Source organism: Chiroxiphia lanceolata, chromosome 19 (genome assembly GCF_009829145.1).
Source record: "Chiroxiphia lanceolata isolate bChiLan1 chromosome 19, bChiLan1.pri, whole genome shotgun sequence".
NCBI lineage: Eukaryota > Metazoa > Chordata > Aves > Passeriformes > Pipridae > Chiroxiphia > Chiroxiphia lanceolata.
The window spans coordinates 3,935,218-3,961,039 of NC_045655.1; the positions used below are offsets into that span (position 1 = coordinate 3,935,218).

The 25,822-nt window shown below is 44.4% G+C and overlaps 1 protein-coding gene and 1 long non-coding RNA gene across 4 annotated transcripts; both read right to left on the bottom strand.

The window, feature by feature from the left end:
• Positions 1–146: 146 nt before the first annotated feature.
• On the bottom strand, positions 147–19,784 carry NARF (nuclear prelamin A recognition factor). Of its 2 annotated transcripts, XR_004360258.1 has the most exons (12): positions 19,654–19,707; positions 19,098–19,178; positions 18,179–18,322; positions 16,428–16,560; positions 14,800–14,934; positions 10,472–10,590; positions 9,533–9,662; positions 8,834–8,906; positions 5,756–5,893; positions 5,074–5,231; positions 3,821–4,545; positions 147–594 (listed from the first exon to the last, which is right to left on the bottom strand). XR_004360258.1 is itself a non-coding variant. In XM_032706376.1 (11 exons), exons 1-11 carry the CDS (start codon positions 19,678–19,680, stop codon positions 4,304–4,306), a joined length of 1,380 nt encoding a protein of 459 aa, XP_032562267.1. In that variant the 5' UTR covers positions 19,681–19,784; the 3' UTR covers positions 2,414–4,303. The 2 variants fall into 2 exon arrangements, 1 of the variants encoding a protein (XP_032562267.1); XM_032706376.1 differs by lacking the exon at positions 147–594 and having other exon boundaries at positions 2,414–4,545; positions 19,654–19,784.
• A 2,115-nt stretch (positions 19,785–21,899) lies between these two features.
• Positions 21,900–25,821, bottom strand: LOC116796405. 2 transcript variants are annotated; one of them, XR_004360356.1, is made up of 5 exons: positions 25,655–25,821; positions 24,904–25,072; positions 24,039–24,157; positions 22,767–23,094; positions 21,900–22,093 (listed from the first exon to the last, which is right to left on the bottom strand). It is a non-coding gene; the product is annotated as an uncharacterized LOC116796405 (long non-coding RNA). The 2 variants fall into 2 exon arrangements; XR_004360355.1 differs by having other exon boundaries at positions 21,900–23,094.
• Between the last annotated feature and the right edge of the window lies 1 nt (position 25,822).

The following is a 25,822-nucleotide window of genomic DNA, read 5'->3' on the forward strand; positions in this document are numbered from 1 at the left end:
TGCGGCAGGGATGGAACTGCCCACGATGAAGCTCCAGGAGCTCAATGCCAAAGCCTTTCCTTGACCTGATCCTTTATCACGCTACTCCCACTTTTCTTCACTGGGATGAACAGCTGTACATTGGACAAAAAGGACAGGACCTTAAATAATTGTTACAACATTTTAATTGGATATTCCATTATCTTTCACTGATGTTTTACACGAAGTCTTTTTTGAGGGGAGGAAAAAAAGGCTTTTACACTGTGGAAAACTTGCCTTTCAGTAGGTAAATGTGCTGAATTTGGACATTGTTCTTCAGCTGCACCCAAGTACTTGCTTGGAAAATGGGGGCAGGAATGCCGTGGGTTTAGAGCAGGGATGATGTCACAGATGGAACTCTGCACAGTTTAAATGGGTATTCCCAGTGCTTTGCTGACACACCCCCTCAGTGTTTGCTTTTCATTTCCAGGGTTGCTCAGGACACCAGAACACATCTCCCCTCCTGCAAACCTCTCCTCACTAATCACTGGTTTACACAGCAACAGGAACATCCCTGCTCTGTGCCAGCAGCTCCTCCTCCTTTTCCTCTGGCCAGGTGACCCTTCTGTACTGTCCCTTGAAAAGAAACCACAGGTCACCTTCAGATCAATTTATTATTTAGTGGAAGTTCAGGTCCCAGCTGCTCAAGGGAACATATGGAAATGTTTGCTACATTTTCACCCAACCCATCGATGAAAAATCCCTTGTATGTGTCAGGGCTAATTTTCATCCTTCCCCCAGCTGTTTGTTGGATCAGGCCACACACAAATAAGGATTTTATTGTTCCTTGTGCACCAGTGTTTTAATTAACTCTCTACAGTAACTTCAGTGTAATTAGTCAGCCCTCACAAACTGGTTTCATCCTTCTCCCCAGGCACCAGAGCTTTAAAGCCATAGAGGCTTGTCTGCCTTGCAGTGATTCAGTATATTAATTTACAATTCTAGAGAGCAGATTACCATTTCCCACAGCAATCTGGCAACTTTCTCCTTCCATTTATGAGAGTCAGAGGTGTAGCTGTAACCCAGAACTCTCCCAAACAGCTGAGGCACTACTGGTGCCACAGACATGCCCAGCATTCCAGACAAGTGTGAAACCAGGTGTACTGAGACTTTTATATGGAGTGAGATGGAATCAGTGCAGAACTGAGCATCAGGATTTATTCAGGACAGTTCATGGTCATGCTCCATTTGAAAACAAAGCACTGAGATTTGGGTAACTGAACACTGTCCAACTGCAATCCAGCTGAGACTGCTGCATGGGGATATATCCTTTACTGTCAGGGAAGCACAGCCCCTGTGACTGAGCACAGGGCACACGCTCCTGGGGCTGAGGGAAACCTCCTGCTCAAGGCAAAGGGACCTCACAACACACTGGAGCAGCCTCAGAGCACAGAACTACAACCCAGGCACCCAGCACTTGATGTGCTCAAGTCAAGAACACCCAGGACAATTCCCAAATTAATTCAGCATTTCCAGTTCCCTTCCCAGAATCCCTCCAGTTCAGAATTTTCTAAAAAGCCTCTAGAGACAAGACTGTCTCAGCAGAACATTCAAGGGAGAGGTGAAACACTATGGCTGTGGCCACACCAGGAGCTTTCCCCCTTGCTGAAAAGGCAGGAGCAATGGAAATTATTGGCTGCCAATAATTAATCAGGGAATTAAATATTCCTGTATTTTCAGAAGTGTGGCTGGAACATGTGTTGTCAACAGTAACACTTTCCAACTACAGGTTTAAAAGCCAGAATCAAACCTTAGGCAAGTGTTTCACTATATATGAAGCTGCAACGAGGTTTTCTGATACCTCAAATTTCAATGAAAGCAGGTGGAGGGGGAAAGAAAAAAAATGTTCTTTCCTTTTCAACTGGCACTTTAAAGGAAAGGGCTTATGTTTTACTCTAAAAAATCTTATAAAAGAAAAGCTAACCAAAATAAAAGACAAGTCTCAGTTGCTTAGGTCACTAATGATAATACAGACATTCCATGTAGCCACTACAAGCTCAGATGCCCTCCTTGTCTTTAAAAAGAATTCTGCAGCAGCCAAATAATCAACAGCTCTTCATACTGTGACCTCAAGGGGTTAAAACACTGGAGCAGATGGAAGAAATGGTGGATTCAACTGAAATAGTTTATTTCATACACTGAGCCACAGATTTCCTTCCCCCACTGACCAGCCCATTCCTGGGGTCCCCCACTGGCACAGGGAGTGAGGCCCTTCAGTGCAACAGCCAAACACAGAGGCCAAAGTGCCACCCACCCCTGAGGAGGATTTGTCACCTTGCACAAACAGTTCAGGGGTCTCCTTTCAGAACAAGGCAGCTCTTGTGTCATTTAGTGAAGATTTCACACTTTTTCATACCACTTCACCCAGTATATGCACATAAAAAAATAAGCACACTGTACAAAGAGCAGAAGCCATATAATTTAAACATGCATCCAGCTACAAACCATATATACAGAGAAACAGGCCTATACAAACAGAACAGGACACCTTAGTACATGATAATTCTGTTGGAGTTTCTGGAGGAAATCGTGGCAGATAAAGAAAATCAGACTGAAGGAGGTGGATGTTGCTTCTAAAAGAAATCTGTTCCCAAATGTCCTGCCACACCCCATCTTTCTCTGGCAGACATTTGTCACAGTTCCAGCTACACACACAGGTCTTCCCACGACTTCTGGCCTCCCTTCCTGTACAGAGGTAGATTTCTGGTGATGTTCTGACATTGCACCACGTAAGTACCACGTTTTTATTACAAGGGACAACTCGGGCTAATTCAGGGGGATAATCTCATGGTGTGCATTCAGGTAGTGCACTCATCAAATTCACCTGCACTTGGAAGAAAACATCCCTCCAAGTGCAATGGTTTCTTGTTTAGGTGGAGGCTGCAATTATTAACAGCTTCACATTAAGAGAACTATTTCTTGTCATCAGGGTGACACTTGAGTGTTTCTCTCCTTTTCAGCCAATGCCAGGACTTGCACTGCCTTCCCTGCTGCTTTACCCATCCACTGGGTCCAGGTGAAATGTGGATTTCAAACACACACAGGTTTTTGCAGGATTAGACCTTCCTCACACAAGCTGTTGTAATACTGAATGTACAAGAAGATTAATTCAAACTGCATGAAATGATTAAAAAAGCCCATCCACCCTTTCAGGCTGGACAAGGAGAGGTGGAACTTTGCTAGTTTCAAGCAGCCATTAATGGTGAACAGATTGGATGTTACCAGGAAAATCTGAGGAAGTCTGGCAGGAGTTTTTCTTTTGTCCATCACATTCTTGAACAACCCTCTGACAACTCAGGACACTGCAGACAAGCTTGCATGCCAAGAGCACTTTACAGTGTCTGTTAAATGAAACCTCTACAGCATACTTAGAAAAATAAGTGCACCAAAATTCATGATGCTGATGTATCTTAACTCTGAAGAGTTCACAAGCATTGCTCAGGACTTTTTTCTCAGAGGCACCCCAGGAAGTTATTTTTTGCAGAAGTCTGTCAACATGGGAGACAAATGAAAGAACAATCTGGGCATGTTTCACTCTCAGAGAGAAGCCAAAGCAGCACCACCCCTCCTGGCTGCAAGCTTTGAAGAAAACTTAAAGTTCTCTTTTTTTACCAACCAACCAACCTATTTGGAGCTATTTTAAATGAACCATTCAGCATCAGCTTCCCAGGTTCAGTTTCTGTGAAGCATCCTGTGACATTACATCAGGAAGGAATGGTGGCTAGTTTGGAACTGAGTATTTTTTTGCTGAATTAGAGATACAAGGCATATAGAAATTCATTACATCTCTTCATATACTCACTTGTCCTTTTAAAGGGCTTTTTCCTTAGCCAGGCAAGTAAATCCCAAGTTACTTCACACCAACTGCAACAATACTGAAATTCCTGTGGACTGTTCTCCTGTGATGACAGGGATTGCACACCTAGGAGTAGGAGTAAAATCATCTCACCCTCTTGGAGGAGCCCATGCTGTGAAGTGAATGGAATGCTTCACTCCAGGGAGTAACTTCATCAGGAATTACACTCCCAAAGGGCTTCTGGACCTGGCGAGGTCACGTTTTTGAATGAAGAAATCCATGAAACGACACGCAGTAAAAGTTAAATGACAGTGGCAGGAACCAGAGCTTTTGGAGACTTCTGTGGTTTTGCAAAGCAATGGCTCTTCCCCAGGAACAGTCCCCAGCTGGGCAGTGCCTCACTCACCCTGGCTGGTGCTCCGTGTCCCGGTTGCATAGAGGGTCCCTGTGGTGCCCCCAGAGCTCAGCACAGCTCTGCCCTGTCATCTGTTACCACTTGATGTCCAAGCTGCTCGTGCTTTGATTCACTGCACTGTATGTGGTGTGCAAAGTCTCCTGGGCCTTCTTGGAGTCCATGCCCTCCAGCCAGTCCTGGTACACCTTCTGTACGTGCAGGTTGGTTTCTGGCAGCCGGACGGGAATGGCAGCGTACACCTCCTCCATCTGGGCAAGCAGGGCTCTGTCTGGCTTGCCATCCTCAGTCTGGGCCTGGCCTTTGCCATTTAGGCACCCTTAGGGGGGAAAAAAAAGGAACAAAAAAGCTGCAAGGGTGATGAGGTTTGACATGAGGAGAAATTTTTGTTTAACTTAAAATTCGTTTTTCACACTTGGCTTTACATAAACTGCCCCCGGTGCTGTTACAATTTGTATTTACCTAAAGTGACTCTGATATCAACATCATCTTAATGGAAATGAGGTTTCCATATCAACAATCTTTCCCTGCCTTCTCTGTGGTTTTATGATCCTAATTATCTTGTCTCTTCTTGCCCTTGACAACGACCATTTCAGGGGATTTCCTCTGAGGTTTGGACTGATGGGTCAGAAGAGATCCAGTAACACTGGGGCTAATTTTGGAAAACCCAATCAATTCCTGAGCCAACCCAGAACCTGTAACTGGTGTTCTGGACCCTTCAATATATAATGAGATTTTAGATTATTAAGAAGGGAATTAGGAAGGAATGAAGTGCTTGCCTTAGGGCAGCTTTCCTTTGAGATTCAAGACGTGCACAGAGCGATTGGGGATCCACAATTATTCTTACCTCCTGGGCAGGCAAGGACTTCTACAAAATGGTACAAAAACTTTCCTTTTTTCAACTTCAGGACCATGTTTTGGATATTTCTAAAGCCATAAGCTGCTGCAAAGCGCAGCACTGTCTCCCCATCCTTTTCAAGGGTAACTTCTTGGAAGTCCTTGTTCCTGTCAAAACACACAGAGAACATTTTAACCCCCTGTGTTCCCAGAGGAACAATCCAACTGTGTCAGCTTGTATTCAGATGCTCTAAAGAGAACAGAACAAGTGTAACAGTAAGATCAAGGTGAACTCTTCCAGTTTCTAAACTGTGTTAAGCAGAAATTGGGGTGTAACTCAAAATAGAATTATACTTAATTTTTTAAGTGTGGTTAAGCTATTAATTAAATGAATGCTGTGACAGACTTACAGGTTTATAACATATAACTGCCTATCAGCCAAAGGGCAGTAACTGCAATCACTGTAGCACCAACTAAACCAGGGGAGGTTCAGACTGGACTTCAACAACCCTTTCCTTACCAAAAAGGGGGTCAGACCCTGGAACAGAATCCCCCAGAGAGGTGGTTAATTTTGGTCAGCCCAAATTCCTCAGGCAGTTGCACTGGATGATCACTGTAGGTCCCTTGCAACTAAAAATATTCTATTCCAACTAGCCAGCCCTACATAACAAGGATACAAAACTCTGACTTACTTTAATGCTTTGTAGGTGATTTCCTTGACATCCATGCCAAAAAGCTCCTTTGCAGCATGTTTAAAAATGTGCTCCAGGTAACCATCAGACCTCTTCCCATCGTGCCTTACTACATCTCCCTCCTTTATGTCAGCAAACCTTAGAAAACAACAGAAAGGAAGATCAACTCTGAAATTCCATTCCTTCCCTTCAGTCAAGCAGTATGTTTTTCCCTTTCTCTATCTCCCCCACCAAAAAGTGTTTTGTAGCATTAAGTAAGAACACATTAACATTTTTATTACAGCTTAAAAAATGTAAACTGGTCAGGACAGCAGCAAGACTGTGAAAAAAAGAAATATATATATAAAATAAAGGCTGTAGGGCTTTCCATGTTCAAGCAACAGTAATTCATAAGAATGCACATTCAGCACAGCCCAAGTATTTGGTTAACAGCCATTCACTGCTCAGGAGACATTTTTTGGAAAATATTTAAATAAAATTATTTAAATAAGTAGTAACTTTATATTCTCACAGGCAAAAAACAAGTCTTTGCTGACAGACAATTCTCCTGCTCCAGGACCTGTTTGTCACAGTCTATAACAGTGTGTCAACACTGAACTGGTACAGCTGCAGCCAGGTTAGAGCAGTGTACCTTGAAACAAGTGCTGTGCTCTAGCTCAGGGAAGGCAGTGAGAGCTCCTGTCCAAGGCCATGGCCTTCTCCTGGAGCTTCACCTCTGCCCCAGTTGGGAGCAGCTCTGCTGAGCCCACGTGGCTGCAGGAGGGGCTGTGGATCCCAAAGCTGCAGCTCTGTGGGCTCCTGTTCCCTTCTGGCAGAGGAGGAATCCACGTGGGGTGTGGGAATGCCACTTCCAGGAGGAGACACTGGTCTTCTGCTCAGCAGACAGACAGATGATGTGCTTTGCTCTTCCATGTCAAAGCCCCTCTGGGTGTAGTCTTGTTACCTTCTCCCAGAACACCTGGAGTGCCCTTCCCTGGCACTGGCAGCTCCTGCCTGAGCTGATCCCAGCACAGAGCTCAGCCACAGAGCCCAGGTGAGAGTTACCACAGCAAGCACCTCACTAACAAAGTTATTACACTTAATAAGTACTTTTTTTTAATAAGTACTAAATCACTGAAAAGCTCAAATATGTCTGTCCCCTCCATGCCACACCAGTGCAGCTACTGAAGAACTACTGCAGCTTATGGTTGGTTTTTTGGGGTTGTTTTCTTTTTTTAACAACCTCAGGTGATTTTGTTTCATGGTGTGTCACCCAACTTTTGCCAAATGCTGTTTGCTGGAGCTACACAAGTGAGTTAAGAACTCAAACACAAGTTTCTTTATCCATGGAACTTTTTAACACCAAGCACTTCATCACAAATTGCTGCTGTGCTGGGACTTATTTTAAGAAGAGTCCAAGTTATTTAAATTTCTCCACAAGATCTATTTTTAAGACCCTAGAAGAGCAAAAATTTATGTCATCAGGTCTCTCAGCTTGAATCAGTATTATCAGATTAATCCTTTGAAAAGTTAACATTATTTTCCAGCATAAATTGAGGTCATTTGGTCTGTTCAGCCTGGGGAAGAGGAGATTGAGGGGAGACTCATCGGGGTCTGCAGCTCCTCACAAGGGGCAGAGGAGGGGCAACATCCATCTCTGCTCCCTCTGACCAGTGACAGGACCCAGGGAATGGCTGGAGCTGTGTCAGGGAAGGGTTGGGTGGATCTCAGGAAAAGGTTCTTCCCCCAGAGGGTGGCTGGGCACTGAACAGGCTCCCCAGGACAGTGGGCACAGCCCCAAGGCTGCCAGAGCTCCAGGACAGAGCTCTCAGGGACAGGGTGGGATTGCTGGGGTGTCCTGGGCAGGGCCAGGGGTTGGACTTGATCCCTTCCAACTCAGGAGATTCTGCAGTTCTATAAACTGAGCTAATAAACCTGGTATATTCTGAATAACAGCTTGTTCTTTCATTGGACAGGCTGATACAGAATTAAGTGACTGTCTCTATGTGATTATGCTTGCAAGAGCTTTATTCATGGGATTCTCACTGTGTGACAGTTCCTGGTAGAAGCAATCACAGGAGCTGCACCACAAACACAGCTCTGAACATGTTCCCACTGTACCACTCCAATTCCTCCACTCTAGACAAGATCCAAGCAGGATATTAACTGGAACTGAAAAGGATTTTTCCAAACTTACAGAGCTTTCTATTTTCTGCAAGAAAGCACGTTTACTGCTCCACTACCACCCCTTTGGAAAGATACCAAGGAACATCTGTCACACTTGAACAAAGATCAGGGAGAGCAGCCTCTGTAACTAAGCCTGAGAATTAACCACCAGGCACAATGCTCCCTGAGCCAGGCATATGGGGTGTAAACAAAACCTCTTCAGTGCTCTGTGTGCTTCTCATCCACAGCACAGTTCAGTCTGAGCTAAACTGGAAAAACTAACTGCTGTCCTCAGTATAAAAACCAATTAATTACCATTTCCTGAAAGGGTGCTGCTTCTAGCAGTTCTCCATGAACATATTGGGGAAGTGGAAATTTACTGTGAAGGAGAGGGGAGCACAGAGCAGATGGTCAAGCCCACGACTGTGTCCCTGCAGCTTTGTGTGAGGCACATCAGCCTGCTGGGCTTCACTCAAGATCAAGCACAGGAGAGCTCTGAACGGGGTCAACACCCCCAGACAGTCACATTTACCAGCAAGGCACGAGCTCAGCACAGTCAAATCTAGTATTACTGCTTTAAAATAAAAATAAAGAGCTACACAAATCTTCAAAAGTCATAAATTTTAAAGGAGTTACTATATAGCATATAATCTGAGGTAATGACCCTTTTGTGTTTAGACAGCATATACAGTTTTATATTATCTGTTTCATATTACTTTTATATATAGCAATGAACATCTAAGACAACATTTCTGTGGTTTTGGCCACCACATAAAGGATGAAGCTGTGGTATATTCAGGCTTTGATGCAGTTTTTTTTTTCTTTAAAAAGAAAAAACATTCTCCTGAGCAGTTATACATTGATGCTGAATGTGCTCCAAGGTGTGTCATTTATGATCAAAATAAGGAAACAATCCACAACAAAGCTACTTACAAACTATCTACAGCTACTTCAGGCACATCTTTCATAGACACATTTTTCTGTTCCATTATTTGGACAATTTCACCTGTAGGAAAACACAAGACATTTTACTTTCAACACAAAGCACAACACCCACACTGTGCCTGTTTTAGAGATCAATGTCCCAACACCTGCTCAGTCACTTTCTCCAGCTCTTCCCAGAGTCAGTTCCCTCCAATAACTTGAGAAGCCTGACACTTCCAGCTCCAAAGAAAAGGGCCTTAAGCTTGCCCAAACTTTGCATAAATCCTTAGCCTTCATGGTAGGGCAAATTTGGAAGGTGTCTCTACACTGCAGGATGTGTAGTTTGGACATTAAGGCTAAAAACATGAATTTGGAGTGTTAAAAATAATCCCAGTGGAGATCAAATAATGACCACAGACAAGCCAGACAATCATTTTAAATATAGATTTGCATAACTTTTACCTTCCTTGAGAGGCTGACAGAAAGAAATACCTGATATGTCAGATGAATAGCAACTTAGAAGGAAAGTGTTCCCTTCACAGTCCCTGTACTACCAGTAGCACAAAACCAGATGTGCTTATTTTTAAGCAGAGAAAAACCAACCTTAGGACTAAAGCAGACTTGAAAAAAGCCAAGTCTGGCATGAAGGCTATGCTAAAACTGGTGATTCACTTATATATTTATAGATGGTAAGCTTAAAGATTTAACCTGATGTCAGGACACAATCAACTTCTGATGAATTATACAAGGCAGTGTAGAAATCTTCCCGCAAGGCTTCCAGCTTTTTGTCATAACAAGGTGCCACAACTACATGGAAAATTTTATCAGGAGACAAGTTCTGTGGAACACAGAAGGGAGCACAAGTGAACTCCTTGGAGAGCAAAAGACAGCTTGAAGGATGACAAGGACAGAAATAGTGTCATAAACCCCATGCAGGCAATACCAGGAATCAGCCCCCACCCATTACATTTAGAGGCTGCCACACACAGATAATGATTTGCCAGAAGTCACAAAGCATCAGCAGCAGACTTCCAAAATCTCTCTTCTGGCTGGAACTCTTACTTATACCTTCAGACCACGTTTTCTGTAGCTTTTGATTGCCTTAGAAAATGAATGCAGTTCAGGAGTTCTGGTTTCCAGCTGTCACTCATTTATGTCTCTCTATTTCTGTATCCATGTGCAGACAGCAACAATTTCCTACAGACTGTGGCTGCAGTTCCAGGTAAGTATGATATGTAAAGAACAGCAGCTTTTTCAACATACAAACTTGACACAATACAAAGATTTGTTTCCAGGATACAGTGCTTTTATTGATCCCAGATAACAGGGCAATTTCCACATGTCTCTCCTCTGCTCCTATTTTGGCTGTGCTGTAGAACAGCACAACAAGAAACCCTTTAGCTGCCATGGGTTTAATTTTATCCTTAAATATCTAAAGCCATGTTGCCCTGAGAGTGCCAGGACTGCACTGCATGAACTGAGGTTCTCTGCACATTCTTCCCATCGTGGCACTTGTGTAGCAGCAGAGCACTATTTATTTTTCAAAGGCAAATAATAACTAACATCTGTATTTCAGTATTAAAACCCACTAGCCCAACTTTTCTATTTAGAAGAGTATAATAGTAGAAATAAATGGGAGTTATTTACCTGCTGCCTGGCAAAGTAGCCCTTCACTAGGGAGCCCATGATCTGCTGGGGAGACTTTGCAGTGCAAATGTGAGAGGTCACCAGGTTGGTGAGCACCCTTTCAGCATATCGGATCCAACCTGGGGAGACAGGAAATCACAGTCAGAGAGAGAAGTGGCCCAGAAGCACAACTCACAGAACAGCTCCTAAAAATTCTGACCCCTTCACAGCAGGTAGGAGATTTCTGTGCAGGGCGAGGGGAAATGGAGGAAAATTCAAGGTTCTGTTAATAATGCTTTAATCGATAATTCACTGTGTCATTAACTCTAGAAGGCTCTGTGAACTTCATGCCCTGTTACACCCTTCCTAGTGCACAGATTTAACAAAGCAGAAAGAACAGGACCCCAACTAACAAAGAGTAACTTGACCTTCTAGACCTCAGCCCTCGGATCACCTCATACTACAACAAATGCACTGTTTGGCTGCTTAACTGGGACCTGCTGTTTCCTGAGATTCAATATCCACGCCCCCAGCTCGCCCCCCCTGGAACACAAGAGTCACATGAAAGCATTATCACAAGATGCACATGGATTAAGCCTGGAAAAAAATGGCTTCTTTTACTATTGCTGGAGTAGCCACACCTTCAGGAACACCCACACACTCAACCACACACACAGGAATGAACTGAAATCTCTCTGTGCAACATTCTGTCCTTAGTGACTCAAGAACCCCCCTCCCTCTCACCAGACTCCTTCACTCAGCATGTCAGCTCAGGCAAGCTGTGGATATTCACACCATTCCCAATATCCAGAGCTGTTGTATTATTCCCCACCTTCCAAAACAGAACTGGCAAATCAAGGTATTTAGGGTGTGCAATTCTTTCTTAGGCACTGTAGCTCTTACTGGAAACCACAGCCCAGAATCTTTCACAGCAAAGGTTTGGAGCTTTTCTCATCTACATGACACCTAAACTGTGCAGGAGATTTAGGCCCAGCCTTCCAGGGAAGTGTGTTGCTTTTGGTGCTAAGAAATAGTGAGAAAATATCAGAGTTAAGTCTTTTATCTTCAAGCAAATCAGTGTTTACATAAGAGAAAAACTGCTGTGCAGTACATGCTGCCCAGGAAGGGTAAAACCTGTACCTTAATTTTTAATCTTGGAATTACCACTTATGTAAAAAAAACACTTGGTAATGTTTAAGTCAGAACAGCAGCACAAAACTGGGATCCAAGTGGTATCCAGCTGTTTGCCTCTCTATGGCAGAGTAGTTTTCCCAGTGTTATAAAATTTTACTGATGAAAATGTGAAAGTATTAGAAAAACCCGAGGATCCTCCATCTGTTTAAATATTCCCAATTCTTGTTGAAGTACAGACAGTGGTCTCCATGGAAAATCTCAGACACACATTATCTTCAACAACCACTGATTTCTGCTGTAGGAAAAGCTGAGGACCAGATTTACATGTCAGGACTGTGCTGAATTGCCAAAATGAACAGAAGGTTTGCCTCTTGTCCACCTCCAACTGTACCTGCAACAAAGGACTTAATTCCTTGGTGTTTGGTAAAAGGCTGTATTACATTCTGCAGCATGGGTACACCCTACTGCTCAAATGGCTTTAGTCTCAAGTGCTGTCCAAAGAGAACAACAACTGCTTCAAACCAAACAAGGACAGTTTAAAAACCACTCTGCCTTGTACTTGCCATTAGTCACCCCAGCACTCCTGCTATGAGTTCTTAAAAATGGAATGTTTCAGCTACTGTAGTCATGAGCTGTAAGGACATTTCACTGAATCCCAAGAGATTTCTGACAGGTATTACCCAAAGTAATTTCTGAAGTTGTTTCTGTCCTTGCAGCAGATGGAACAAGTGTCTCATAGTTGCAGCTCCTGGTGCCCATCAGTCCCTGGCTGATTGACAGGCAGCCCTGGTGAGGGGCACAGGGCATTGCTCTGCCCTGCACACACACACACACACTGCTGTTCCTGCCTGCTCATCCCAGGGCTCAATTCCAGAGCCTCAGGCACAGGAAGCCTCAGATACCCCATTCTTCTATCAGGGTGCACCTGCACCCACCCAGACCTATCCCCTCCACAAATTCATTCGGATTCTCAGCCATTTGCTGGCTTGTGTTGGCATCAAAGAGCAAGAAACCCCTACAAATCAACACCTAATTTCTTGCAGAGGTACTTCAGAACACATCTTTTTAGTGGTTATTCTGAGAAGGTCACAAAGATAGATGCCATAAATGTATCTGTGCATCTTTAGAAAGGGCAAGAAAACTAAGAAAACTTTTGCTACTGTAAAGCCCCCTTCCTGAAAAAGGCAATTAGTTGACTGGGACAAAAGCATCTGAATCCTCAACAGTTATGTTCTTCCTACTGCTGCTGCAAATCCCAACCCCTTGGCTTTTCTGGGAGTACACAGAGGTTGGCAATGCATTAAAAACTGGCTGTTTCCAAAACATGCTGAGTGTTGCTGACCAGCCTGGTACATTGAGGAACACAAGTGATTACTGTGAGCTAGTACCTGTACTATCAGCAGTTACACTGTTGTACTTTAAACAAGAAACAAAACCATCAGCTTTCACTTTCTCCTTTGGGAGCAGCAGGAGGTGAGCAATTAAGAGAGGGACACTAATCCACCTTTTTATCAGGTTCTGGGCCCTCTGGGCTCTGCTCTTTGCTCATGGCAGATGTTCCACAGCAGGGTGATAGGGCTGAGCAGGGTCACACCCCAAGATAAACAAGAGCAAAAAGCAGTTCTACTTGAGTTCCCACTGACCTTCTATCTACTGAAATATATAAAAAACATCTTGTGATAAACACAGTAAACAGCATTTCTGGGACAAATTTATGTCATCTGGGGGTAGAGAGGGGAAGGAGAATAAGGAACAGAAAATGCCCTCAGACAATTAAGGTCAGTACACATGATGAACTTTAAAGATGACTAGTCATGATTTTTGCTTTCTCTAAGTGCTGTCAGAGAAACACACCATGTTTTCAAAATGGGTTTACAGTGATATTCTGGTTCAGTTTCCCAGAAAAGGAAAGCACCCATGCTCTGCTGACATCTGTACAGAGAGCTGACACCACAACCTGCACTGAAACCAGAAATTATTTTGTGTGGGCCACACAAGGACAAGAAAAGTGCTCCATTAATTATTTTAAAATATTTCCAGTAAGAGTAGCAGATAACTGAGCTCTGTTTCTAGATGAAGAAAATCAGAATTCTCAGAAGTTCTAAAAGAAATCCTCAGGTCCTGAATTTTACATAAACCATGCACAACCTAATTAATGGGGACTGTTTCAACTTTACAGGTTTCACATGAAAAAAAGCAATATATAGTGTGCCTGCTCCTGAAGAGATTACACTAAGATAACAGTAAGATGAAAAGAAGACACTTTTCCTCCTAGTATATATATGTAGTACCTAAAGCATAACCCAGATACTTCAACCACAGAACACAGAGAGTATTAAATTATTAAATATAATTCAAACAGTAGTATTTAAATCAATGACAACAGCAGGTTCTGGGCATTACCAACTGCAACTCTCACTCACTCTCTCATCACTAACGTTTCTTTAACCACTGCAAGCCACAAGTTATTTCAGAGTTAGCAAGACATATTTTGGTATTTTTATCAGCCTTTTGAAAAGGAAACCCGTTAATTTTAGGGGAGAGTAGAGGGGGATGTTAGGCAAAGGAGTTACTTCTACCTCTTTTTTGATACTTCTTTTTTAGGAAGGTGAGTTTTAGACTGAAATGGTGGTGTGCTAACAAATGGAAAAAATAAGCAGTGACTGAATGTTCTGCATCTATTCAATTGGGGTAAGTGCAGGTTCTGTTCATACAGAACATGTTCTCAGGTGCAAAATTCCCAAAGTAAAACATTTAGTGAGTCAAGGCTGTGACATTTCATGTGAGAATTACTTTCTGAGTGTCAGACATGAACATCTCACAGTCATTACAAGGAATGTCACCTGCTACTTTCCCCCCAGGCTTAAGTGGCAAGTTCAAAACTTGGCTTAGGATAAGAGAGGTTGTGGTTTAATCCTATCAAAGTTCCTTAAAGATTATTTTCAATAAGGAAATGCCCCATTAAACTGTGTGGTCTGAACACACAAGCAGCAGCCACTAACTCCTCCATTCCAGTTCTGATTCTCAATTCCAGACACTGAAGGTGACCAGTGACACTGGGAACAAGTACTGTGTGCTTGGTATCCCTCAGAAGCAAACCAAAAATGCTCTAAGTTGTGTAAAGCTCCCAAATGAAGCCACTCTTTCCTTAGTTCCTTGGTAGTTCCAGTGAGACCAGGCTGAAGGGCAGGAAGGATGGAGAAATCAGTTCTCACCAGGGCAGGCAGAGGCAAACATTGGTAAGGCATGTTCCTCCTGGTTCCTCCGCTGGTACCGCTGCACAAATTCCCTCTGGCTCTCCAGGATACTGAAATCTGCAGCTATAGTGGTGTCAAATACATAATGCACCCCTGGGGAAGCAAGCAGAAAGGAACAGGGAATGGTGCATCTCTCGAAGTTCCTGGCCTATGGAAAATCTTGGAGGATTAATGAGTATGTTCTTTCCCCGCTCCAAATTTTTAGAAAATAAATGAAAGCCATACACTGAAAAACTTATCTTCTATGTCACGAATTTAAAAGGACCACCAGCTTGCTAATGCTGCAAGCAACACTTCAGATAGTTCTCTGCCTCCTTCAGAGGAGTTTGCCATTCAGCATCTATTGCTTTTGGTTTAATTGAGGGGGATTTCATGACTCCAGGGTGACTCACAGTGACTCTTGTAAAGGAGTGTTCTTTTCAAGACATGCTGAAGTCACATATCATAATCCACAAAAAAAAAAAAATACATCCAGTTATATCTCCCATTGCTGAATTTGTCTGCAGAGGTACAGGAGCATATCACCAACACTGCAGAGACCTGCTCTCTGCTTATTTAGCAACACACTCCCTATAAGCCTACATAACACTGAGCACATCCCCACATTGATAATGAACATGTTCTGAGAAAACTGGGCCCCACCACAACTTAGCAGTGCTTTTAGATTAAGAAAATATACTGGGTACAAAGATGCATCATAAAAACTAAGAAAAATTAATAGGTATATACATGGAAACACTTTATAGGTTTATTACTGTCCTTTTTTTCTTCCTTCTCTCAAGTAAATGAAAAAAAAAATTCTGAACTTATATACAGCATAATGAGCAAAGGAAATACAGTTTTAACATAGATACAACAGTTCTTGCATGTAATTTCAAATTACAGGGAAAAAACAGAACTGAAAGTCTTGTGGAGATTTAATGTGTCAAAAGGACTAGAAGGAATTTAGGGTAAGAATTCCCTCCTCCCTCAAGTTACAAAATACAGGGAAGTCTTACTGAAGGTCATGAGCAAATCCTCCCTGATTTCTTGGTAGTGGAGGCTTTGGAGCCAGCTCTACAATGTCCTTCTATTCCATGACCTTTACTGGGAACAGGGAATGTCTCCAATCCATGTGTGACACTGCTCTGAGTCACTGGTGCCCCACTGGAACATCACAGAGCAAGGAGTTCAAACTCTGAACTAAGTTGTGCAATGGCACCTTCTGACTGCACAACAAAATATCACAGCATAGAGTCCCAGAATGGTTTGGGTTGGAAGAGACCTTAAAGATCATCAGTTCCACCCCCTGCCATGGGCAGGGACACCTTCCACTAGCCCAGGTTGCTCCAAGCCCTGTCCAACCTGGCCTTGGACACTTCCAGGGATGGGGCAGCCACAGCTTCTCTGGGCAACCTGTGCCAGGGCCTCCCCACCCTCATTTCTTCCTAGTATCTAACCTAAATCCCCCTTCTTTCACTCCATGGTCAAAAGCCCCTCTCCAGCTCTCTTGCAGTCCCTTCAGGTACTGGAAGGCTGCTGAGCAAGCAAAAAACCTAAAACAATCCCCCCTTTCTGCTCCACCACCACAACAACCCCAAACTTACCAAGACTTTTGAGGAAACCACAGAGTCTCTTGGCTGCTTCATTCACAGAGAGGTTGAATTTAGCAGCAAAATAAGGCAATGACTGAGGGCATATAGACACTGCCAACACTTTGTGTTTTGAGGTATCACATTTCTGGTAAAAAAAAGAAAAAAAATATGTCATTACAACAGGGTAAGGCTCCTTGCTTTCCCTGCCTTTTCCACTCCTGGAGTTATTCCTTAGTGTCTTATGCTCCAGTGGGCCATATCATCACAAGCTCTGTGAAACAACCATCAAGTTGGGGCAGGACAGGGTGTTCCTGAGTCTGTCAGTATTTAATCATCTGTAGATGTTGCTTTTATATAATCCATCTGTCCTCTAGGAATTCTTTGGTTGGTCTTCACATGGCATAAGGAATATTAAGAGGCATTCAGCACCCATGATGTTCTAGCAATATGAAAGATTCTAGCAAATATGCAAAAAGTTTTATGGTTAAATATTAAGTAAACTGATGTTTACAGAAGCAGGTGTATTTGAAATTGTAAATCCAACCCAGCAAATTACAGATCTGATTCTTTGTTAAGGCTCCTGTGTCTTTATCACTTAAGTTGCTGAGGGAAAGTGGCAAGATGGGACCCTCAACAAACCAGGGTTTGTAGGCACTGAGGAACCCTTTGAAAATACCCTGGGGTGTGTGGAACTGTACAGCTCTGATGGTCGTGGCATTTAGGTGAAGACAAATCTTGTGTTTTAGCAGGGTCATTTTCCACACCAGTGGAACCTTGGACTGTGCCACAGACAAGTTTCACCCTGCAAAGGTCAGAGACCACAGTCTGTACTTACATGCTGTGTACTGACCTCTCAAGGACAGCTCACAACTCAGAGCTCACAGCTCAGCCTCTGGCTCACTGTCCTCCTTTGGACCCCTGAAGTTTGATAAAGGTAAATGGCTGCCTCCCTACTGTACAATTCAGGCTCTCTTAATGTGACCCAAAAGATTATTTTTCCCCCCTTTTCTTCATTTTTCTTATGTGTGACAACATCATACTGTATGGAGAATTAAACTCCTAAGAAAATTTAAGTACTATGTAGTGAATCCTCTTAATTATGAAACTTATATACAGATCAAGAAAAAGCTTCAGTTCTGGTAACTTTTGCACACAGAAGTCTGGGGCAGAACTAAAATAATTAATTCAGTGTCAAGTTCTAAAGATCTGAGCACTGTACTTAGCAACTAGCTTCCAGAAAAAAAAAAAGTCAGCAGAAAATAAGACAGCAATAGAACATTTCTAAGTTTTGCTAAGAATTTGGACAAAAAATTCTGTTCCAAATATAGTCAGGTCGAATATATATTACAGACAATTCTACTTTCAATAACATGTCTTCCTAACTTTATGTTATGTGGATACAGTGGCACCAAACCCACCCAGAACAGTCTTAGTAATAAAGGTAGGAATATCTATAAGTATTGAACTACAAGACTAATTTGTTAGTACAGTAATGAGGGAGTTACATTTCCAATAAATTTTCCTTCTGCAGATGCAGTAACTTCCTTCCAGCATTTAGGTTAAATGCTGTGACCTCACATCTCTAGTGCAAAATGATTTTAAGTACTTTATCATTCATCTTGCTTCAAGTTTTCACTTCCTCTTCGGAAAAAACATATTGACAAATCTTCACATTATCTGCCTTGGGAAACCAAGCTGCTTAGTCATTCTGTAACTGCCTCCTCCTCACAGAAAACTCTGTGTTATTGTTTGGGTCACTTTACCTTATTAAGGTTGAGAACACGAAAGAACTCCTTCTGATTCTGTTGGAAAACTCTGGCTCCTTCTTCCGATGTCATACAACTGTCACAAGCTAAGCAGTCGCTAAGGAGTATTTTAGCATTAGCCAATGTATCAAACTCATTTTTCTAGGGGGGGGAAAAAAAGTAAAGCAGTATTTAATAACAATCAAATGATTTTCAAGACCTCTGCAATGAGCCAGCTGAAGGGCAAACATGCTCTCACTGGTTTAAAAGAAGACAACCCATGGCATTTGTGTAACATCCAAGGGAACTTACAGGTAATCAAAATAATTTGTTCCATCCCTTCCATGACTCTGCTATTACTGTGAAACTGCAACATGTTTAAGTGCAAACAGAGATCTAAATTTAGCCCCTAGTCCACGTTCTAGTAACTTCACTTGCACTGCACTGCAGAGCTGACAGTCCCCATCAACTCACCAAGCAACTGAGAAAACTTTTACCTGAACTGTCAAACCTCTTTAAGCAGATGCCCCTCTAACAGCTTGGGCTTTGTACCATGAGGTAAAACAGAACAGAGTCCTACAACTGCATTGAACATATACTGTGAGATCAAGAACATCATACATCTGCTATGACAACCATTGGCAGCTCACTAAGAAGAAAGAAACTTAGATATAAAGACATTTTGTGCCCTTTTACTATCAAAACTCCTCTCAAGTTCTGTGACTGCTTTAAAGATTTTTGACACTCAAAATGGGCTTTTATTTCACCTTTTGAAAAGATTTTTCTTTCTCTACAAGAGCTCAAAATTGCTTACATCTGCTTGTTGATTATTGTTATGTTTAGGACTCAAAAGGTGTCTCCTTATAACCTCCCTTGGGGTATGCAACAACAAAAGAATACAAATAGAGCACATTACAGTTTGTAGAAGGAACATTACCTCTTCAAAGCCATCGTCTGAACTCAATGCATCAACAGATGTGCTTTGTGTATCATCATTTTTCTGTTTTTTACTGCATTCCTGAAACAAAACAGAAAATACAGGGATCATGCCAAGCCCATTCACCGTTCTGTGAGCACACCTTTGCAGAACTGTCTGTACCATTAACCACTAATGGTACGTTACTTTACAGCTCTCTGGCAGCGTTCCTTCTGCCCCTTCACACGCAGGGCCTTGTGTTCCAAGTGCAATTGCTGCGATGGAACCGTGCGTGGTCCATCAGTTCTGGAGTTCTGGGCGGTCCGTGAGCGCCGGGGGCTGCCCGGGGAGGCCGAGGAGGAGCGGAGCGGCTCCTGCCGCAGCCGCGGGGCTCCCGGGAGGTGCCGGCGGGGGGAGGACGCGGAGCGCGGTGACCTTGGGGCCGGCGGCCAGCGCCGCTCGCCCTCCCGGGGTAACCCCGGTCCCGGGAGTCCCCGCCGGCTGCGTCCCCCACCCCCGGGCGTGTGTCCCCCTCCCCAGCCGAGGGGTTCGGGCAGGACCGGACCGCCGCACTCACCTTTTTGGTGCAGTTCTCGCACTTCATTTGCGGCGCGGTCCTGGCGGCCGGGGCTGCGGGACAGGAGAGAGCGAGGCGGGGGGTGAGACCCGCACGAGCAGCGCCAATCCAGCCCGGCTCCCCGTCCGGCCCGGCCCGGCCCCGCCGCCCTTTGTTGCCACGCCCGCCCCGCCGGGCGGTCCCGGGGCGGCCCCGCCGCTCACGTGCCCCGCAATGCCCCGCAATGCCCCGCAATGCCCCCGCCCGCAGTGACCCCGCAAACGCCGCCGGGCCCCGTGCATGGGCGGTGTGAGGGCACCGAGCGGCCCCGGGGCAGGCGAGGGGCCGACACCGCTCGCCGAGCCCCCCGGGGAAGGTGCCCCCGCAGGTGGCACGGGGAGTGGGACCCCCCCCACCGCACCCCGGCCCCTCAGAGCCCTCCGCGCCGGGCTGGCGGCGGAGCGGGCGGGCGCGACCCGCAGCTCGCCAGCTCCACGGGGAGAAAAGCAACAACCACCGAACACCCCCAAAAACCCCCAGCGCAGCCCACCAGGCAGCCCCGGGCGCGGGGCCGGTGCCGTACCTGCCGCCGGGGCTGTGCCTGTGGCCGCAGAGCGGGCGGGGCGGCCCCGCCTCCGCCACCGCCTCCCCCGGCCCGGCCCCGGCCGCGCCCGCCGGGCTCATTGCGGACCTGCGCCGCCGCACGTACGCGAGGGAACCCCCATCCCCGTCCCGATCCGCATCCACAGCCCAGTCCCGACCCACCCGCCTCCTGTGGTGCCCGGCGGTGCCCGAGGTTCCGCTGCTTTCCCGACACGTCCCCGCATATTTTTTTTACAACGCGCTCCTCAGTTCTATCACACAAAGGGTTGTTTCCGCCCTCCCCCCCCCTCCCCCGATTTCTGTTTTCTCATTTTAATTCTAAAATGAAACGACACCCTGCGAGTTGCTAAATACGGCACCATCACCATTTTATTTAACCGGGGTGCCGCGGTCTCGCGTTTCCGTAACAAAACACAAGTAACCGGCGACGCTGTTCCCGGGCAGGAATTGCACACCCTTATGTCCAGCGTTATTAAACGGGCACATCAGCCTCCCACTGCCTCAGAGGCCCCAAAATATTAATTAGGGTGCTTGTGATTTCTTGTCTTTCTAAGCCTCGGGTTGTGGTCCTTTGACAGAAAGGTTCAACCCACATTTTGCTGCTCCTTTAGCCCCCGTGAACACGCGCGCAGCACACGCCTACAGCTGCGCGGGGAAGTTTGTCTAGTGTAAAATGACATTTTAGAAATCAAACCGCAGAACTTTCAACGAAGGTGCAATTTCCTGCCTGAACTGCAACTTTCCTTTACCCAGCGCCCCCGGGAAATCCCCTCCTGTTACAGGGAGCTCTAAGGCGTTAATCCACTGATAGGTTTTGAGCACAAGGGCTGGAGACAGGCACGGCCACAGAGGTTTGTCACCCAAGGACACAGCTTTAACTACTTCATTCATTTCAAGGATACTAAACACAGCCTCAGACAAGAATGTAAAAATAATGTGGGCTTTTTTTCTTTAATTTACAGACTACAGGCAAGTTGTCACTGAGGTCAAAGAAATCAAGAATTCCTTACCTTTACCATAATGAAAGCAAACAGAAACTTTCTTACTGCCCATTTAAAGAAAAATAAGCTGCTGATTATTTACATATACCCTGGAAAAAAAATCACTAATCCTAGCTTGAGGTAAAAACTGCAATAGCTTTGCTAATCATTTTCTGTGTCTGTCCTCTTCATTCAAAACACTCTCACATTTCACATTAGCATGTTAACCCAAGCTTTTTAAAAGCACAACCATTCCAGAGCAATCCCTATTCGACCTAAGAATTTGCATTTCCTTGCAGTTCCATGCTGGAATGCAGCATTATTTGACATCTTCTTTCCTGTTCCTTTGAATGAGTATTTTCATACTAAAAAGCTGTGCAAACCTCCCAGCTTATTCCACCTGGATACAACAGCCACAGTTGCATTGACCAATGTGGAAATAGCAGAGAAGAAAGTTCTAAATTAGGAATGTGTTGCTAAAATCCTTCTGTTTCACATTTTGATGATTATGCTTATATTTATTATCCAAAGTTGATATTGTGATTCTTCAAAAGACATGTCAGTTTTGAATGTTTATGTGCAGATCATATTTAAAATATTTTCACAGAATCATGGAATAGTTTGGGTTGGGAAGGGACTTTTGAAGGTCATCTTGTTCCACCCCCTGCCATGAGCAGGGACACCTTCCACTAGACCAGGTTACTCCAAGCCCTGTCCAACCTGGCTTTGGACACTTCCAGGGATGGGGATCTACAACCTCTCTGGGCAACCAAGTTACTCATCTGTTACAGGACTGGTTGTGCTTCTGCACATCATCAAAGGGCAGCAGATTAAATTTTCCCCCATATTTCTTCATATTCACAATGAAAACCAGAGAACTGCATGGAAATTGAACCATTTGCAGAAATATTCAATACATCTTAGGTACAAACCTTAAGTATCCCTATTTCATCCTCTGGCTTAAGAATACCTGGACTGAATTATTTTCAATTTAAGGATTCAAACAAAAAGAGCAAAAACTTATACAAACTGAAGTGTGTGCAAAGAGTCTCTGTTTCAGTGCACAGTATAAGATCATAGTTGTGTAATCATTAGATAATTAGATGTCCCATGTATTTTATTGCCAAGAGCACCCTCTGCTTTCCATTAGCTATGGATGCCATTTCCCCACAGGACACCAGATCCACGACCCACCATCACACCAGGCCTGACAACCTCAGACAAGAGAGCACCATCCTGTGTTAAGGTGCCCTGGGGAGGTAACAGCACCTTTGCAAAGCTACTTTCCAAAAACTTCACCTCCTAAAAGCTTTCCTATGTCGACAGTAGATAGCACTTAAAGGTATTACTTGCTTTTAGGGCCACTCTTGATGTATTTGGCCTCCATCCCTCCATGTAACATTTATCCCTGCTCCTGAAACATTTACACTCTGAATAAACTGGAGAAATAAGCATTCTCTGTGAAAACAAATTGTTGCAAGCAGCTGAAGAAACTGTTACAGGCTGAACATTAGTCCCGCAAGGCACTGCCAGCTGTAAATGCCTCCTCACCTCAGCGACAGCACAGGCTACCCCACAGCACTCAGAATTGGGCAATAAATCCTGGCTGCAGCCGGTAAACATGTATTCCATGAAATCAGTGCTCTGCAGGCTGCACACACACTGTTCCCACAGAGGTCAGGGGACACCAGGCAGAGCTCACTCCTTGGGATGAGCTCATTTCTACCGGGACTCACAGCCAATTCCATCCAGCCACAAAACAACCCCGGTCTGGGGGTGCTTCCAACCAACTGTTGAGGATCAGGTGCTCTGGGAATTTCTCCTGGCACGCTGATGGGATCACATGCTTATTGCACAGCTGAATTTCTAAGTTTAAGACCTTGGAAGAGGAAGAAAAAAAAAAAAAAGTGTAAGGAGCTAGAAAGGAATATTTAGGAGAATGGTCTGAAATTAGGAAAAAGGACCAGAAATACAGTAGTGTCAAACTAATGCAAAATAAAGGCCAGTTCTGTTCTATCTGCATGTTCTTGGGTTTAGATCAATGAATTAACAGTTACAAGTGTATTTACTCTACAAATTGCATTTCTATACTTTCAGAGAATCTATTTTTATATTATCGAGCAAGAAGTCTACAAACAGTCAACTACATACTCCTGAATGTTTATTTTGGCAAATAGTTTTTGCTTCTGCAGCAACACATTTTGGAATTCATGCTATTCTTTAAGTCCAAGATCAGGCTTTTAAAATGTGTTTCGTCTCCCTTTTTTTATGTGGTAGGCATAACACCACTCACCTCCTTCAAAATGCTGGTGTAAACCCCCCAGATTTTAGAAAAAATGCTGTAAGAATCATTAACAGATAGCAGAAGCTTACAAGGATCTTTGCCATATTCCAGTTTTGAGTGTGTGTGTGGCATTTCCCATGGTTGAAATAATTTCTCTCTAACTTCATAATTAAATTAAGTCATATCAGGTTATCTGCCCATGGCCTTTGCAGAACTGGAGAAGTGCAGAACTGCAATATTTTTGCAGCTAGTAACAAGATTAAAACAAACTGATATGTTGTGTGGTTTATGCTGAGTGCAGGGGACAGATGAATTTCTTACTTATTTCGCTCTGCTCTAGACACGAGAAGTCTTTTGTCTTGTATCACTCAAAATGGTTTAATATTTGGTTTCCAGAGAAACCAGTTGTTCACAAAAACTGATTGACAACTGATTAGACATAAATTTCTTCCCAGAAGACTCAGTCAGCTGCTTGTTTGGGTTGAGGACACGTGATACTTATTACTTCCTATTTTTCATCCAAATCCAGCAGCTGGTACCTCGTGACTCACAGGGAGGCCAATTCATTCTTGCAGTTCCTCAGTGCCTTTTCCCATTAACAGAATTACACAAAAATTGCAGATCAGTTGGTATCAGATATCATCCAGGAAGGACATTCCTGTGCAACGGAGAGAGGATCAAATATCATTCATAGGTGAAGTTATACATTCACTTACATGATGGGAATTTAACAAGTTAAGCTAAACTACAGATGTCTGCACTTCACCCCTCCTGCCCGACATGAGCAGTTGCTCTAATGGATTGAACAGGAACAGCTTTTTCCATATGAATGATGTTTAACTGAAACACAAAGGATTTTCCAAATCTAGCCTACTTGTCCTCGACAGGAAAGTAACTCAGTATTTCAAACGAACCAGAAACTTTCCTCTCCAAACAACAGATTTTCAAACCCAACACTTTAGCTGATACACAATTCACTAAAGTAATGACATCAGTGTTGAACTGTAAGATTATCACTGATATTTCTGCTTTGCAAATCCCCCTGAGTTTTTGAACAATGAAATGAATTTTTTGAGGATTCTGTTTACAATTATAAAAGCTATACAAAACCACCTTGCATTCAATTATTATAACCATCATAGCTATCAAAGCTGAAAGCTAAGGCTTAAAAATACCAAGTATTACTAAACTTGGAATAAACCAACATATTGGCAACAGATACAATTTACCAGTAGAAAAAAGCAACAGCAGGAGCAAAACACTTCACAAGTATCAAGAGTTACATTTTGAAGACTGGGAAACTTAAAGAAGTTGGTTCAATGGGAATCCAGGTCCCATTGTGGGACTTCTCTGAGGAGCCACTGAGACAACTTTGTGACACTGAGAAATCCCTACAAATCTCACCCTCCTGCAGCCTCCTGCCTGTACACAGAGATAAGAAGTATTACCAGGTGTAGAAAGAGTACAAGAAAGACAAGGAGCTACTGGAGAGGGTCCAGGGGAAGCCCCAGAGATGATGAGGGGTCTGGAGCATCTCTATGAGGAGAGACTGTGGGAGCTGGGCCTGGTTAGTCTGGAGAAGACCAAGAAGGATCTCATTAATGCATATAAATATACCCAAGGGTTGCCAAGAGGATGGTGCCAGACTCTTTTCAGTGGTGCCAGTTAGAGAACAAGGAGCAATGGCCATAAACTAAGACACAAGAAGTTCCACCTCAATATAAGGACAACCTCTTTCCATGGAGGGTGGCAAAGGGAGGCGTGGAACGGCTGCCCAGGGAGGGTATGGAGTCTCCCTCTCTGGAGACATTCCAAACCCACCTGGACGTGTTCCTGTGTCACCTGCTCCAGGCGACCCTGCCTGGGCAGGGAGTTGGACTGGGCGATCTGCAGAGATCCCTTCCAACCCTGACTCTTCTGTGATTCTGTGATGGCTGCAGCACAGTGCAAGCACTCTGTGACAGTGGTGCCCCAAGTGCTGCAATTGCGAGCCCAGAGGTGCCCCGACCTCCACAGGGACACCCCGAGCATGAGGACAGCCCACAGGGGCTCCTCGCCCTCCCTGACCGCCTCACGCACGGGGCCGTGTCCACCTCACCCGGCGCGGGTCTATCAAACGGTGCCCAGCAAGGCTCTCCCGCACAACCAGCCTGACCCTACAGCACTGCACTCCTCTCATCCGCCAACGCACGAGCTTTCCCCTCGTTTTTAGCACCGCTAAGGTAATATAACCACGGAAACATCGACACTCTTACTTCGGCCGCAACCGCGGGCACAGGCGCCATCTTGAGTACTGGCAGCGCGCCGCCATCTTGGCGCTACC

What these genes read in the sequence shown, in the direction of transcription:
- NARF (XM_032706376.1), bottom strand. Translation starts at nt 19,680, where the DNA reads ATGAAGTGCGAGAACTGCACCAAAAAG. An exon ending in GTTTGCCTCTGCCTGCCCTG is followed by an intron (nt 10,591 to 14,799) that starts GTGAGAACTGAT and finishes CTGTCTCCCCAG; the next exon opens with GTTGGATCCGATATGCTGAA. An exon ending in TGATTGTGTCCTGACATCAG is followed by an intron (nt 8,907 to 9,532) that starts GTTAAATCTTTA and finishes GTTTTCCTACAG; the next exon opens with GTGAAATTGTCCAAATAATG.